General features: G+C 40.7%; 1 protein-coding gene across 17 annotated transcripts in view; it reads right to left on the bottom strand.

Moving 5' to 3' along the window:
* Positions 1 to 13,798, bottom strand: part of adgrb2 (adhesion G protein-coupled receptor B2) — a 75,822-nt gene that overhangs the window by 44,394 nt on the left and 17,630 nt on the right. For all 17 annotated transcript variants that reach the window (XR_005099340.1, XM_037263504.1, XM_037263500.1 and 14 more), the window contains exon 2: positions 9,796 to 10,693. Coding sequence is in view for 16 of the 17 variants with exons in the window: in XM_037263504.1 (XP_037119399.1) it covers positions 9,796 to 10,678 (883 nt within the window). In the remaining variant the exon portion in view is untranslated. The remainder of the gene's footprint in view (positions 1 to 9,795; positions 10,694 to 13,798) is intronic.

The raw sequence follows: 13,798 nt of genomic DNA, 5'->3' as shown, positions 1-13,798 counted from the left end.
CATGCATCGGTTGAGATGAGTCAAGTCGACAACCTTACTTTGCTTCTCTTTACTCTGATATAAATAAAGGTTCCAGGTAATTTAGTCCGGGAAAAGAAAGCGCAGAGACCAGTCAGTCCGACGAGGCTTGTGAAAGCGGCCATGCAATGTTTTAACTTATTCATACAACAGAGAAAAGGAACAGCTCTATTTTTTTTATCTTTCCTCTTAGTGTTAATAAACATGCAGTGCTGTACTGCAGAGATATAGCCTTACTACTTACTGTACAGCGTGCTCTACACTTTAAGGCACCTATATTGCAGGTAGAAACGGCGGCAGATAAAGCAAATTGCCCTGTCCATCATGGAGTCCTCACTCCTGCACAACATGCCACGCATCCACTCAAGGCATGGCTGCAAATGGCTTTTGGAGAGATGACTCGCGATGGAGAGCACCCTCCAACTTCCCCCCCGCCATAACCATGCTGAGAGACAGAAGCATCTTGGATTTGAAATGATATGCAGGACAAAGATAGTTGAGTTTATTGTTGTGAAAAAATGTTTGCAGATAATGCACAGATTTAAAAAAATAATAATCTCAAGGCTGTAATTGCTGCCAATGTAGAAATAAATAATAAATTTGCAAAAAAAAAAGGCCTATTGTCATTCTAACCCCGCCCATAAATTTACCTGGATAATTGGTGGGCGGAGCCTGTCTACCAGTTTGCAGTCAGTTTTTGTTGGTGCTTGGGTGCGGCTCCAGTGGAACAAACTGGTTGGAATATTACATATCATTTTCCTTATTTGACAAACAGGTTGGAATATTACATTATATCATTTTCCTTATTACTCTAGTTGCATTGTTGAAACTTTTTTTTGTCTGCTTTGTTGTCCTTTGACTGTGAAACTCAAACTTTGCTCTCCAAACAATTAAATTCACCAAGACCTAATTTGGATCAGCAAATGATACACAAAACAAAGCAGAATGCAATTTTCACTTTCCGCCACTCTTTATACCTGACTTGCTTTGAATCAGTATTTCCTGTTGCTACCTTGACTTTTTCACTTTCTCAACTGGCCTCAACCAGTTCCCCGTGACGAACCGTACATCTCACCTCTCTGTCTTTATTTTCTGTCACTGCCAGAATCATTACTTGGTGCAACACTTTGAAATTTACACTTCTTTTTTTTTTTCACTTGAGGAATCATTCTGACTCTTATTGTAAACTGAACTGTACAAAAAAAAGAAATCTGAGTAGCTGCTGTTATTGAAAGGCGTTTTTGATCCACTTATATTTAAGAACATGTTTTTTTATCTAATCACAGCTCACAATTCCAGTCGAACGGTGCTCAACAGCAAAAGACGCAAGCGGCATAGCAGCAGTTGCACGTTGAGCTCCACTGTTGCTTGCTGTTCACTGCCAGAGCACGACATGTAACAAAATTGAATGAAAAGCAAGATTAGCTCCAAGATGGAGCTAGTCAGGCTTTGACGCGTCTCCCTTTTTTTCCATCAGCATGACTTGTTTGTGTGTTTGTAGCTTGAGTGCATAGCTATAATACAGTAGAAAGTGATTTGTGATCTAAGACTGGAATTGCGCAAGAAGACTATTGATTTTAAATATTGTTAAAACAAAATACCGTATTTTCCGGACTATAAGGCGCACCTAAAAACCTAAAATTTTCTCAAAAGCCGACAGTGCGCCTTATAGTCCGGTGCCTTTATATATGGACTAAATTCCTAAATTTAAGCTGTCCCGAAGCATTGTGTCATGAAATCAATCATAAATGGCCAGCTGAAGACTATAAATCATGAATCAAAAAGACTATGGATCATTATTTTGTGATTATAAAGTAATTTGTTGCATCTGAAGTTGAAATAAAAAAGATAAAATGGAGAATAATTTGATTTGGATTCAAAATCTGACATGATGCATTAATGGTGCGCTTTATAATTTGCTGCGCCTTATATAAGGACAAAGTTTTAAAATGGGCCATTCATTGAAGGTGCGCCTTATAGTACGGAAAATACGGTAGTACTGGAATATAAATTGTGCACTCCAAATATGGCGATTGACTGGTTTTGGATTTTGAAGCCTTAGGGTCCGAGCCTCATTGGTCCTATCAGTGTGGTAATGAGCCCCTTTAAGCCCCCCCCCCCCATGCTGATAAAAGACCGGACAGCTGCCCGAGTAAACTATAGCAAACTAGCGTTTTGCTTTCCACATGAGCAGATACAACAGCTGCTCGTATGCAAGTGCTGCTCTTTCCTATCTGTGAGGGCATGATGATTGTGTGAGAGTACATCTGTGTGCGTGAGAGTGCCAAGGGAGAGGGTAATGAGGACTACTGGGGCCCATTTAAGCTAGCAGGGTTCACTAGCGTGACTGGGCTCCTTCGTTCTTCCCAAGGCAAAAAAACCATCACGGCTGGGTCTTATCGTTTCCACCAAACATCACCTCGGGGCTCATACAGATGGTTTAAAATCCAGGCTGACCTTTTGAGCCTGAAGTATATGTGGTCGAGACCACCCCTCGGCTCTCGGGTTCTACCACGTCGGATGGTGTGAGGTCATCGGCATTGTCTGTTCGGAAGGTGCACACTTGCAAATGGACATATCGTGCACGTAGAGGAGCCTCATCACTTTACATTGATTTCCCGCTGCTTGGCCAACTGCTTAGCCATCTTTGCGGTGACAGTTTGACCCATGAGGCCTGTTAGAGGTTCCCGCGTACGCACTGGAACACACACAATTATATATTTGGAGCTATCCTGAACCTCGCAGGGAACTCCCCAAAGCATTTATCGACTGCTGAGTGAAAGTGGCTATTAATCCATCAAGGGCTTAACTGCAACACTGTGTGATTTTAACATGCATGCTAATCGGGAAATTCTACTTAGAATTTAGGAGCTACTGTCATTTGCGTTGTTAAAAACCCGGCGCAAACAAAACACTCATGCTGGATTACTCTTCAGGAAGAAAGGTCAAAGGTCACCTCCTGTTGAAACCTCTCAGAACACAAGATGAGCCCGCCTCATCTTCAATTAGAGCAAATTACTGTCATGCTAGACTCTGTGCTTGTGTAACCTCATAAAATAAAATAAAATAAAATATAGTTCTGGGGACTAATTTAGTTAATCTTATATTCTCTTACGCAGAAACGATTAGCATGAGTGTAAGCTTGCTTTTTCTGTGTCGGGTGTGGACGCCTTTGCTGTGTCCTTTTGTGAATGATGGCTTTGCTAAAGTGCTGTGAAGAGAAACATTGCTTTGCTACGTCTTTGATTCATTGCTTGTGTGAGGGTAATTTGCATAGCAGGCAGACTCCAGGCAGATCTGGGCTCTCGTTAGCCGGGTGGCTAGATACTTCATCATTATCATCATCAGGCTCGCCCTTCACTTGCAGCAATTCTGCCCTTGCTCAGAATCTTAAATGAAAGTTGCAAGAAGGGACAAGAAAAGATCTTGATAATATTTTTGCAAAATAAACAAAACACCTCATAATTTGGTGCTCCTTAATATCTGAAAGTTTTCACCCTGTTTATTTAAAGTTTCAAGCCGATACAGGATTTTTCTCTCCATCTTTCTCTGACTATTTTTTTTCCATCTCTTTTTCTGACAGGCTCGCTGCAGTGCTTTCAGGGACAGCGCTTGTCGTAGAGGACATGCTGACGAGTGTCGATCGATACCGACTCCCAAGCTTGAACATCCGTCCCGTCAGGGAACTGAGTAAGTGTGTGTGTTACGTAAATATGTGTGTGTACCTGTTGAATAATGTAAAAATGTCTGACACATGCTGTTGCTATTGTTGAGGGCTTGAATGGTTGCACAGGAATATTTTAAAGCGATATCAAAGTTTGTTGACAACAATACATAGAAGCTAATCAATTTTATCTATCAGATAAGCATTTAATTTAAAAGCCAACTGTAGAGATTTGACATGCAGATTCCCAAAGGCTCACTGCCAAGTGTGTATCCATCAATAAAAATTATTGATCCACGTGAGGAACTTGGCACTCATGCTCCACCAAAATGCGCCATCTAAAATCCATTGCCCCAACAAGAACCGACCGCAGACGCGTCAAAGTAATTGCGGCAAGCTGACCGGAAAAGACGGCATCAAGGTTAAGACTATAACGAAGGTTTCCCCCTGGCTCTTAAATCCACCACTGGTAACTGTTGGAGTGTAAGCCACCATGTCAATAAATCCCAAACGCATTTTCAGCAAGAAAGAAGAATACTTGAATTTATGCTTTCCCTTCAGAACACAAAAACACCATGATTGCTTATTTGTGTCATTCTTTATTTATTCGTGCTGTGACATGCGTCGTGAACTTTAATTGTATTCCTTGTTGGTGATTGGCAGCCCATAATGCATGAAGTAACGGACAATGTGAAGATACGAACCATAGGGAGAGTCCGTTGTAAGGAGAAGGCCGCGCCGATGCGGGCTTTTTAAATGAGGCAGTGAAATCAGTTGTAAAACTTGCATGGGTAAGCAGTGAAGGGCAGCAAAGGGTGCTTTTAAGTGCTGTTAAAAGCCTGCCAGCAGCATTTTGGATCTACTTTGTCTTTTGATATGGCTGATACCACAATAAAGTGCAGTTTAGTACGGTAGATGGAACAATATTGGCAAGTTTTTCTCCTGAGCTCTGCAGGACTTGGTTATCTTAAGGATGGGAGACTACTCGACTCATTTTGAAGACTATTAAATAAAGGGTAGGGATTATTATTTAAAGCTAAAATATACAATTAAGCTTAGAGAATCTTCTGGATCAATACGTCCTTCCCTAGCTGTTACTGAAGGTGCCCGTGACGACCTGTGACTTAAAATGTCTATCGACTTTGTATGTCTTCTTTCCGTCGGATACATATTCTAGAAAATTATGAATGAATGAATCTTTATTTCGAACATGATTTAAAGAATAAAAACAATAAAAAACAAACAACAAACGATATAGTATATCACTGTTCGAAAAGGAGTAGGAAATTTTATGAAAGAAATATGTAGAAAAAATAAAATAAATAAAATATTTTTATCATATCAATATATCGTATAAGATTATGAAAGAAATATATAGAAAAAATATATATTAATAAATAAACAAATATACTGAAATAAATAAAAGATAAAATTATATGTATATTCATGTATATTGTTAATAAAATAAATAAAATAAAATGAAATTATATATGTACTATATTGTAAATGATAATAAATTAATAATAAAATAAATAAAATAAAATGAAATTATATATGTATATTATTTTATTGATTTATTTTATGATTGTATTTATTTATTAATATATATATATTTTATTTATAGTTTTAGTGAACGTGTATCATGGACTTTTATTGTACTGATCAAACTCTGATTACAAAACAGCTCGCATGGCTGAGGCGATAACCTCCCCATAATTCGATTCCTCTCACAAAACAACTCCCACTGTCAAGGACATTTGTGAGGGGGTGGGTGGGAACTTGAAAACATGATTGATCGCCCCTTTCACCTGCATAGCCCGCCGCTCATCTCGTTTAGAACCAACAAACAAACACAAGAGCGTGTCGCATCACCCCCGCTGGCCCGTTACATTTCCACTGAGATGATATCATCTCGAGTTGGAAGGTGGAAGAATGGAGGGGAGCTTTCACAGCTCCATGGGAGACGTATCGGCAAAGCAGAGAGTCACGCTTGAGTGAAACTGTATGAAAGCTTTGGAGAAAAACGCCTTACCACCCACCGATCCAGTCACCCAACACACCAGCCAGCTCAACTCAAGGGATAGCATTCCGTTGTTTTGTAATGATTTCTAAATTGGGCCTTTTGCCTTGGGATACATTTAATTGCCACACACCGGCCGGTGACGCTAATACGCAGTGACAAAATGAGAACGAGAGGCAGAGAGAGCGAGACGAGGGGAGTCGTATTTGTTTTGAAGTAACTTTGACTTAGCAAGGACACCAGTCTGTCACAGAGCGGACGGCTTTGCGCGGTCATTGTCTACCGAGATTTGGTCATTAGATGCAGTCTAGTGCTTGATGTACACACACGTCTCCATTCCAGGCAATTATCAGGTTTTTTTTCTCCAGTAACAATTAGACGTCAGTGTCAATTATAGTTGGCGCTTATTTGCAGTGCCAGTTTGTAGTACCGCATTTTCCAGACTATAAGGCGCACCTAAAAACCTAATATTTTCTCAAAAGCCGACAGTGTGCCTTATCGTCCGGTGCGCCTTATATATGGACCAAATTCCTAAATTTAAACTGGCCCGAAGCATTGTGTCATGAAATCAATCGTCAGTGGCCCGCTGAAGACTATGAATCACCAATCAAAAAGACTATGGATCATTGTTTTGTGATTATAAAGTAATTTGTTGCGTCTGAAGTTGAAATAAAAAAGATAAAATGGAGAATGATTTGATTTGGATTAAAAATCGGACATGATGCATTAATGGTGCGCCTTATAGTCCGGTGTGCCTTATATAAGGGCAAAGTTTTAAAATGGGCCATTCATTGAAGGTGCGCCTTATAGTCCGGTGCGCCTTATAGTCCGGAAAATACGGTTTCGTGCAATATGTGATGCGTAAATATTTGTGGGAAGTTTACACCCGCTAGCAGTAAAACAAAACGCAGTCATGCTTGGCGGCTGGCAGTTATTGACAAATGTCTATGTGCAAGTATGTTTGTGAAGCGATCCCATTCCCCGTGTTAGGATAAATAGCCCTTGTCTATCGCGCAAGGCTGTGTCTGGCAAATAGATTCCCAAAACGTCATGGCAGATTAACACAAATGAGCTCCCCGGGAAGACTTTTCATGGGTTCAAGTGTCACTTTAACGTCAAGGACGTATTTTGGTGGGTGCCAGATTTGAAGAATTGAATGTTTGCAAACAAACATTGTTTGTTTATTTATTCCATTGCGGATCTAAAATGGCTGCCAGTGTAAATTGGTATCTTGCGCAATCTTCTCGCATGTCTGATTGCACACGCATGTGGACTCAGGTGGTCAACTGATTGCGAACATAAAATGGCCACCCGAGTATCATACTTGTTTTATTGAATCTCTTTTGTTTTACCGCAAATGTAATCTTTTTCTCATCACGATGTAAAACAAACGAGTTAAACGAATTTACCGTGGAGTCTCGCAGTGACTATTTATCACTGGCTGATTTATTCACAGCTCCCAAGATTAAATAGGATAGAGGGGTGAATTAAACTTTAGGTATGGGATGAGCTCAGCTAAGCACTGTGAGCAAGATTGGCAACAGCGTAGATAAATGATGATTATAAAATCGTCCTTGCAGAGCTTTTTATTAATGGAGGACTTTTGGGCTCAGTGGAATTACTTTGGAAATAAAGTGACCTTATATCATGCTAATACATCATGATTATCATTATTCATGTTAGCAGCAATGGAATATTTTATTTGTAAATGTTGTAGAAAAATGATAATTTTGCTTGAATATTGTTGTTTACGACAATTGGGGATTTTTTTCGGCAGTTTTTTTTAAAATTTAGATCCGTTTATAAAAGTAATGAATATCACAATCAACTCAACATATATATTAATCTCAAATATTTATGAAGGTGCTCTGTCCTATTATCATCCAATAGGATTTGTGATTCAAAACTTGCTTCTGAATTTGACCCCGAATGAAAATTGTATGACGTACAAAGGTGAACACATAGATGGGATGGAAAGTAGAAGTCTGGAATTTGGAGTGACATGTCAGCAAAGAAGGATGATGCCTGCTGAAGGCACCAGTGGGCCACATTAGCCAACCCCCCGAGACCTCACACGCGTGCTCGGCTCGGGTGTGCGTAAAGTGGATGACAGAATAACTTGGGAGCCGCAGTATATCTCACGAGGCTCGTGCCGCTCTTGAGAAGTTGTAGAGCAACTGGATGGCAATGAAATACGGAGATGTATGACCACGTTGCGTACTTTCTCTCTCAAACGCACACACTCCGCATCAGTCTCTGGCTCGCTGACTCCTAGTCAAGCTCGAGTGCCTTCATGTGATCGATTAACTGTAGAAAATAGCCTCGCATCCCATAGTGCACCTGTGCCCATGATGTGATGCGATCCCCCAGGGTCCTGCGATTTACTGTTTACTGTGCGTGTGTGCGTGCATGTGTGTGTCCATCCGCTTGTTGAAGTTGACTTTGCGTGACTGCATGAAAATATTCCGTCAACTTCCAACCATTCAAATCCCAATGGCATGTCTGTCGTTTTGTATGAATATCAGTCTGAGTTGTTGTGAGTGTAAGTTTGAGATAAAATACCGTATTTTCCCCACTATAAGGCGCACCTAAAAACCTCCAATTTTCTCAAAAGTCGACAGTGCACCTTATAATCCGGTGCGCCTTATATATGGACCAATATGGATTCGTGGATGAGGACTAATTTATTAAAGTAAGCTTTCCGTGTTTATTTTGTGTGTTGTGTGATATTAACGTTTGAGCAACGTTGAGTTATTGATATATTGTTTTCAATATTTCGAGTGTTACTATATTGTGATTGCATTAACGTTTGAGCAAGGTTATTTATTCTATGCGCCTTATAATCCGGTGCGCTTTATATATGGACAAAGTTTTAAAATGGGCCATTCATTGAAGGTGCGCCTTGTAATCCGGTGCGCCTTATAGTGCGGAAAATAGAGTACTTGATTTGGACAGAAACGTTGTGAGGGGAACGTGAGCCACCATTACTGTTCCTAATTTTAAAACCCAATTCGTATTCTGAACCTAATCCTGCATCTCATTAGCCTGTGCATCACCAAGAAAAATTTGTTGAGCCCTCAATTTTGACAGATTACATTCTAATTGCGTCAACAAGCTCACAAAATACAGCCAAGGTTGAACAATCCATTGTAGGACACGAACGTATCACACGCACAGATCAAGTTTCTTAGCACGCGTGTGTGCGCAAGTAAGCGCAGCGTGTGGAAGGGCCTTTTCCCTGAGTATAAAGAGGCTCAGTGCTGATCCCGGTCAGAGAGAAAACCATCGCTCACGAGCAGAGAATACTAATCCCCCCCTTGCCTCAGACAGCCTCTTTCACACATGCACTTTTCCTTCCATTTGTTTTAGTGGGAGAAGGATACGAGTGAGAAACCGTATTTTCCGCACTATAAGGCGCACCTAAAAACCCGACCCAAAAAGCCGACAGTGCGCCTTATAATCCGGTGCGCCTTATATATGGACAAAGTTTTAAAATGGGCCATTCATTGAAGGTGCGCCTTATAATCCGGTGCGCCTTATAGTGCGGAAAATACGGTACTCATCGAGAAGCTAGCATTGACGAAGAACCATAAAGTGCGTGTTGGGCGGATTTATTAGGATATTAAAACACCTTTATGTATGTAGGCGTACATATTCTAGTCTATTTTGAAAACACAGAAATATGTCCATGTCCATTCTTGTGTATATTCAGATTCCGCTCCTCTTGTTTTATGCATTGATGGATGAACGACCATGTGTATGCGCATGGTTGTCAAATATCATCATGTCCTAAAAAAATCAGTTGGCCACGCATGTGCACACATGATAATGTGCAGAATGTCAAGCAATGTGCTCGGAATAACACTTCCTGGCCTGAAGGGAAGGGAGGTGGGGTTTTAAAATATAGATCAGAAGGCTGAACTCTTGATTAGCAAATCTTTTTGATGAAGGGCTCGGAAGGTCCACTTTAAGCTGATTATCTTAATTAAAGGCCATCATACAAAATTCATGCGCTGCATTTACAAAAAAAAATGGATGTGCCTGTGAGGAAATACAGCATAAGGACATTTCGACGATGGGCTTCTGGTCTTACCTTGTCGGACATCTCTGGGCGCGATGGCGATGGCGTCGTTGGAATGCAGCTCAGTAACGCAGCAGTCATCGGGAACCGCCGAGCCATTGCTGAAACTGTGAGGCGTCTCGGGTATCAGTGGGATAGAAGCCGGCATGATGTTGTGATTGGGACAGATGCAGCCCGTTTGCGTCAATCCGCAACCGTCCCGGGTCGGAACACCCTCTTCCTTGTGGTAACCCGTTCGTAAACATTCCTCAAACCATCGGCAGAGCACGCCGCAGGTGAACTGACTCGAGTTCTCGTTGTTGATGAGTAGCACCTCCACCAGCCTCATTTCCAGTAAATCCTTGGATACCTGAGGTTCGTCGGCGGCCGGATGTCTGCTGAGACATAGTTGGACGAAGTTCTTATCAAACTGCAGGAAGGAATAAGGAGCATCCTCATTGGACTGGCTCCTACAGAGATCAATGACTTCCTGATCTCGGGCCAAGGCCGCCTCTAAGTGAAGCGGACAACTTTGATTGGCCAGATGGTGATCAAGGGAAAGCAGCATGGGGGAATGCGTCCGGCAGATGGATGGGTGGCGGTTGAAGCGGAGGTAGAGGGAATACTTGGTGGGGTCCGGGTTCTCCAGGGACCAGGAGCACCCCGGAGCCCTGGAGGGGAAAAGCTCCCTTAGGGAGAAAGAGCCATAGAGCACCCCGGCCACCAAGCTGGAGCACGAGATGGGCGACGGGGGTCCGGCTACCCCGGCGCTGGGGATGACGTCGGAGGCCCCGTAGGCAACATGGGCCAGGGCGGACAGAGGAGCCAGAGCGAGGGCAGACGCAGCAGCCAGGGCCCCGAGCACAGCCAGGAGAGAGGACAGCACAGACAGATACGCCCCGCCAGCAGTGTTCATCCTATGACATTCGTCCTAGGAGAGAAAAGAGCGAGAAGGCGTTTGGAATTAGCCACACGGGCAGAGATATTATGTTTCGAAAAAAATCATTTTGGGATTAGACATGCATTTGTAAAATTGGCAGGAATTTCACTACATCAGCATGGAGGATTGCGGCCCAATGTGGCTTGTGTTTCTGTTTAGGTTCTCCCGTCACTTGCTGTTTATGTAATCCTTGGGCGATGTACAATGGATGTCAGTCCATGTTCATGTCCATCATGACACGCAGCATTTTTTTTTATTTTTTTTTTAATGAATTTACTGTAGCACATATTGTGCTGGGTTTTTTTTTTTTGGAAGGGAATTTGGTATCTCAATACTGCTTTGTAGAACAAAATGTTTGGGCTAAAATTGTCATTTAAGTTGGAACAATTTAATGTCAATTAGAAATATTACAAAAAATTAATTATTTTAAATTAAATTATATTAAAAAATATGTCAATTAGCACCTTCATTGCACCCTAAAAAAATGGAGTTTTTGGTTCTGGAGTTGGAGGACCATACGAGGAAAATTCGGACAAGCATAAATATTTATACTCTTTTAGTGTTGAAATACTTCAGCATCCAGCACATAATTTGCTATTTGGTGTACACAGTGAGCCTTTCCCATCACCTGCAACTGTCAAGTGGGTCAAAAATAATGATAGTATGAGGGAGGACATGTGGGAGAGCAAAGGTTTCGAGACTGCTGCCTCACTTGAATTTGATAGCTTCAAAGCACTTTTCCTTGCTCTGTAATTACTGCAAAAACTTACAAACATGCACACCCCAGCAGCCTTAGCGTCTTTTAAAAATTCAGGCTTACAGTCACATCACTCGACACTGTATAATCTGGTGGATGCTTTTTTTTTTTATCCCCCAAAATTGAGGCTGTTATATTTAAAATAAGAAGCAACAGTCAGATATTTAATTATTATTTTTTTTACACGCTTTTTTATTAGTCTAGGAAATATTTTGGATCATCAATAAACATACATCTACATTCCCTCCGAGTGAAGCACGCTTGTGTCTTCAGCAAAAAGTACCCGCACTCGCCTTAGGCAGATGTTAATAAAACACAACAGTATGCTACTTAACTGGATTTATGCAAATGTGTAAAAGCATTGCACCACGGAACACAAAGTCCACTGGGCTCGGGTAACGAGTAACTGTTCATTTTAACATGTCAAGAGATGACCCCACAGGGCTTGTATATCTTAAGACTCTTGCGCAACAAACATAAATGACAAGTTAAAGGCAGTAAATTTTCTTTTTCAGGTTCGCCATCATTCTCCAATGTCAAACAAATAGTAATCAGAAGTTAGAAGCCAAACCATGCATAGGTGGGGGAAAAAAAAAAAAAAAAAAGATTTTCCAGATGAAAAGAAGTCAAAAGCGTTAAGCAAATTGTTTTTGGGACAATGAACAATGAATATTCATACATGCAAGAACAAGGCCCTAAAGTGCTGTCTTGAGCTCCATTCTGTCCCACTTCACTCTAAAACAGCACTTTACTGTGGGCACAATAAATATTCATTAGCTTGGATGTCTTCTTCCCCCTTCTTCCACCTTGACATTAATGTTATCTCCGAGGAGGGCGAAATAAAGAATCTCCCTCTTGCCGTCTCGCTCTCATCTCATCTCCTTTTAGGCTTGTCTTCATTCTTTAATACACTCAAGTGACAATATGACTCATCTGATGTTTGTCTTTGCTGTGAAAACCAGTGCAAGCACAAAATCAAGAGGAGGACACAAGTTCAGCATATTTTAACAGGATGGAGTCACGTTTGGATTTAAAAGAGAGGAAATGATTATTAAACTGGCGGTGTGGTGCCCTTTCCGTGTAGATTTGATGATAAAGTGTTTTAGCAGAACACAATTTTGCAAACATGTCGAGCTTGGCCTTGCGAACGCCACCAAACTCACGCAGGCATCTTCACACCCTTAACTTTTTCTTGTTAGGGGGCAAAATAGAAAAAGGTCACCATCTGTTGAGTGTTTGAACGGGATTCAATGTGACACACATGTGCACGCAGTCAGATCCCGCTGGACTAAAAGTGAATCTGGACAGCCCATCGCTATAATTTCATGCATGCGTAACCAGTGGCGTGCGCAAGCTTGTAAACATTAGCATGAATCTAAATCGTAACATGTGGCACTGTTGTGGATGAAGAGGTTTTTATTTTGTAGTTGACTATTTTTAAAATATATATTTTTAATATATAATTATTTATATATTAGGTCTATAAGATTTGTATTTATATTTATATATTCATTTTTAAAATATATATTAATATATAATTTATGTATTACATATATAATATTTTTTGTTTCTAGTATATTTATATATGTATTTATTTTTAAAATATATATTTTTTAATAGAATTATTCATATGTTCTGTAATATTTATTCATTTATATTTATATATTTATTTACTCAATATGCCCACCTTCCGTAAAATAACTGCTAATTGTTGTCAGGACACGTCACATTTGCATAAAATGCACCAGCATCCAGAAATTAAAAAAAAAATCAAAAGCTAGGGAAAAAAATGACCCAAATAAAAAGTTTTATTTCAGGTGTGGTAAAGAGGCAATTATATCTTGCATCTCAGCTTTAAGAACAAAGAAGTCCTTGATCAAACAGAAATATAAGTGAGCTAAACTCGTTCCAGGTTCTAAATTAAGCGTGTCTGGAATACTACTTAGAACACGTAAAAAGGAATCAGAAAGAAGTTGCCATTGAAGTGGCAGTAATGATGATGAGCAGTAATAAAAACAACGTAAAGCCAATTGTAGAGCTTTATGTCACTGCGAACTGCAAGTAAGGCAGAAAAATCGGAAGGCGGGGGTTTTGCGAGCTTCCCTGACAGTTTGACAGCTTCTGCGTACATTTGTCACTGCACTCGCATGTATACAGCGTGAACAGGAGGAAAAGACATCCATCAAACGTGTTTTCTCCTTGCCGTATGGATTAAATCGTGTGAGTTATGTCTCAGGTGGGTCAAGATAAGCCTTGCAGAGTGTGGTCAGTGTTTTAATGAGGTTGGGGGGGGGCGGGGGTCATGCATGCAAATTAAATGGACACAACCTGGACGTATT

This window comes from Syngnathus acus, chromosome 11 (genome assembly GCF_901709675.1).
Source record: "Syngnathus acus chromosome 11, fSynAcu1.2, whole genome shotgun sequence".
Lineage (NCBI taxonomy): Eukaryota > Metazoa > Chordata > Actinopteri > Syngnathiformes > Syngnathidae > Syngnathus > Syngnathus acus.
This window is presented reverse-complemented; position numbering and strand designations above follow the sequence as displayed.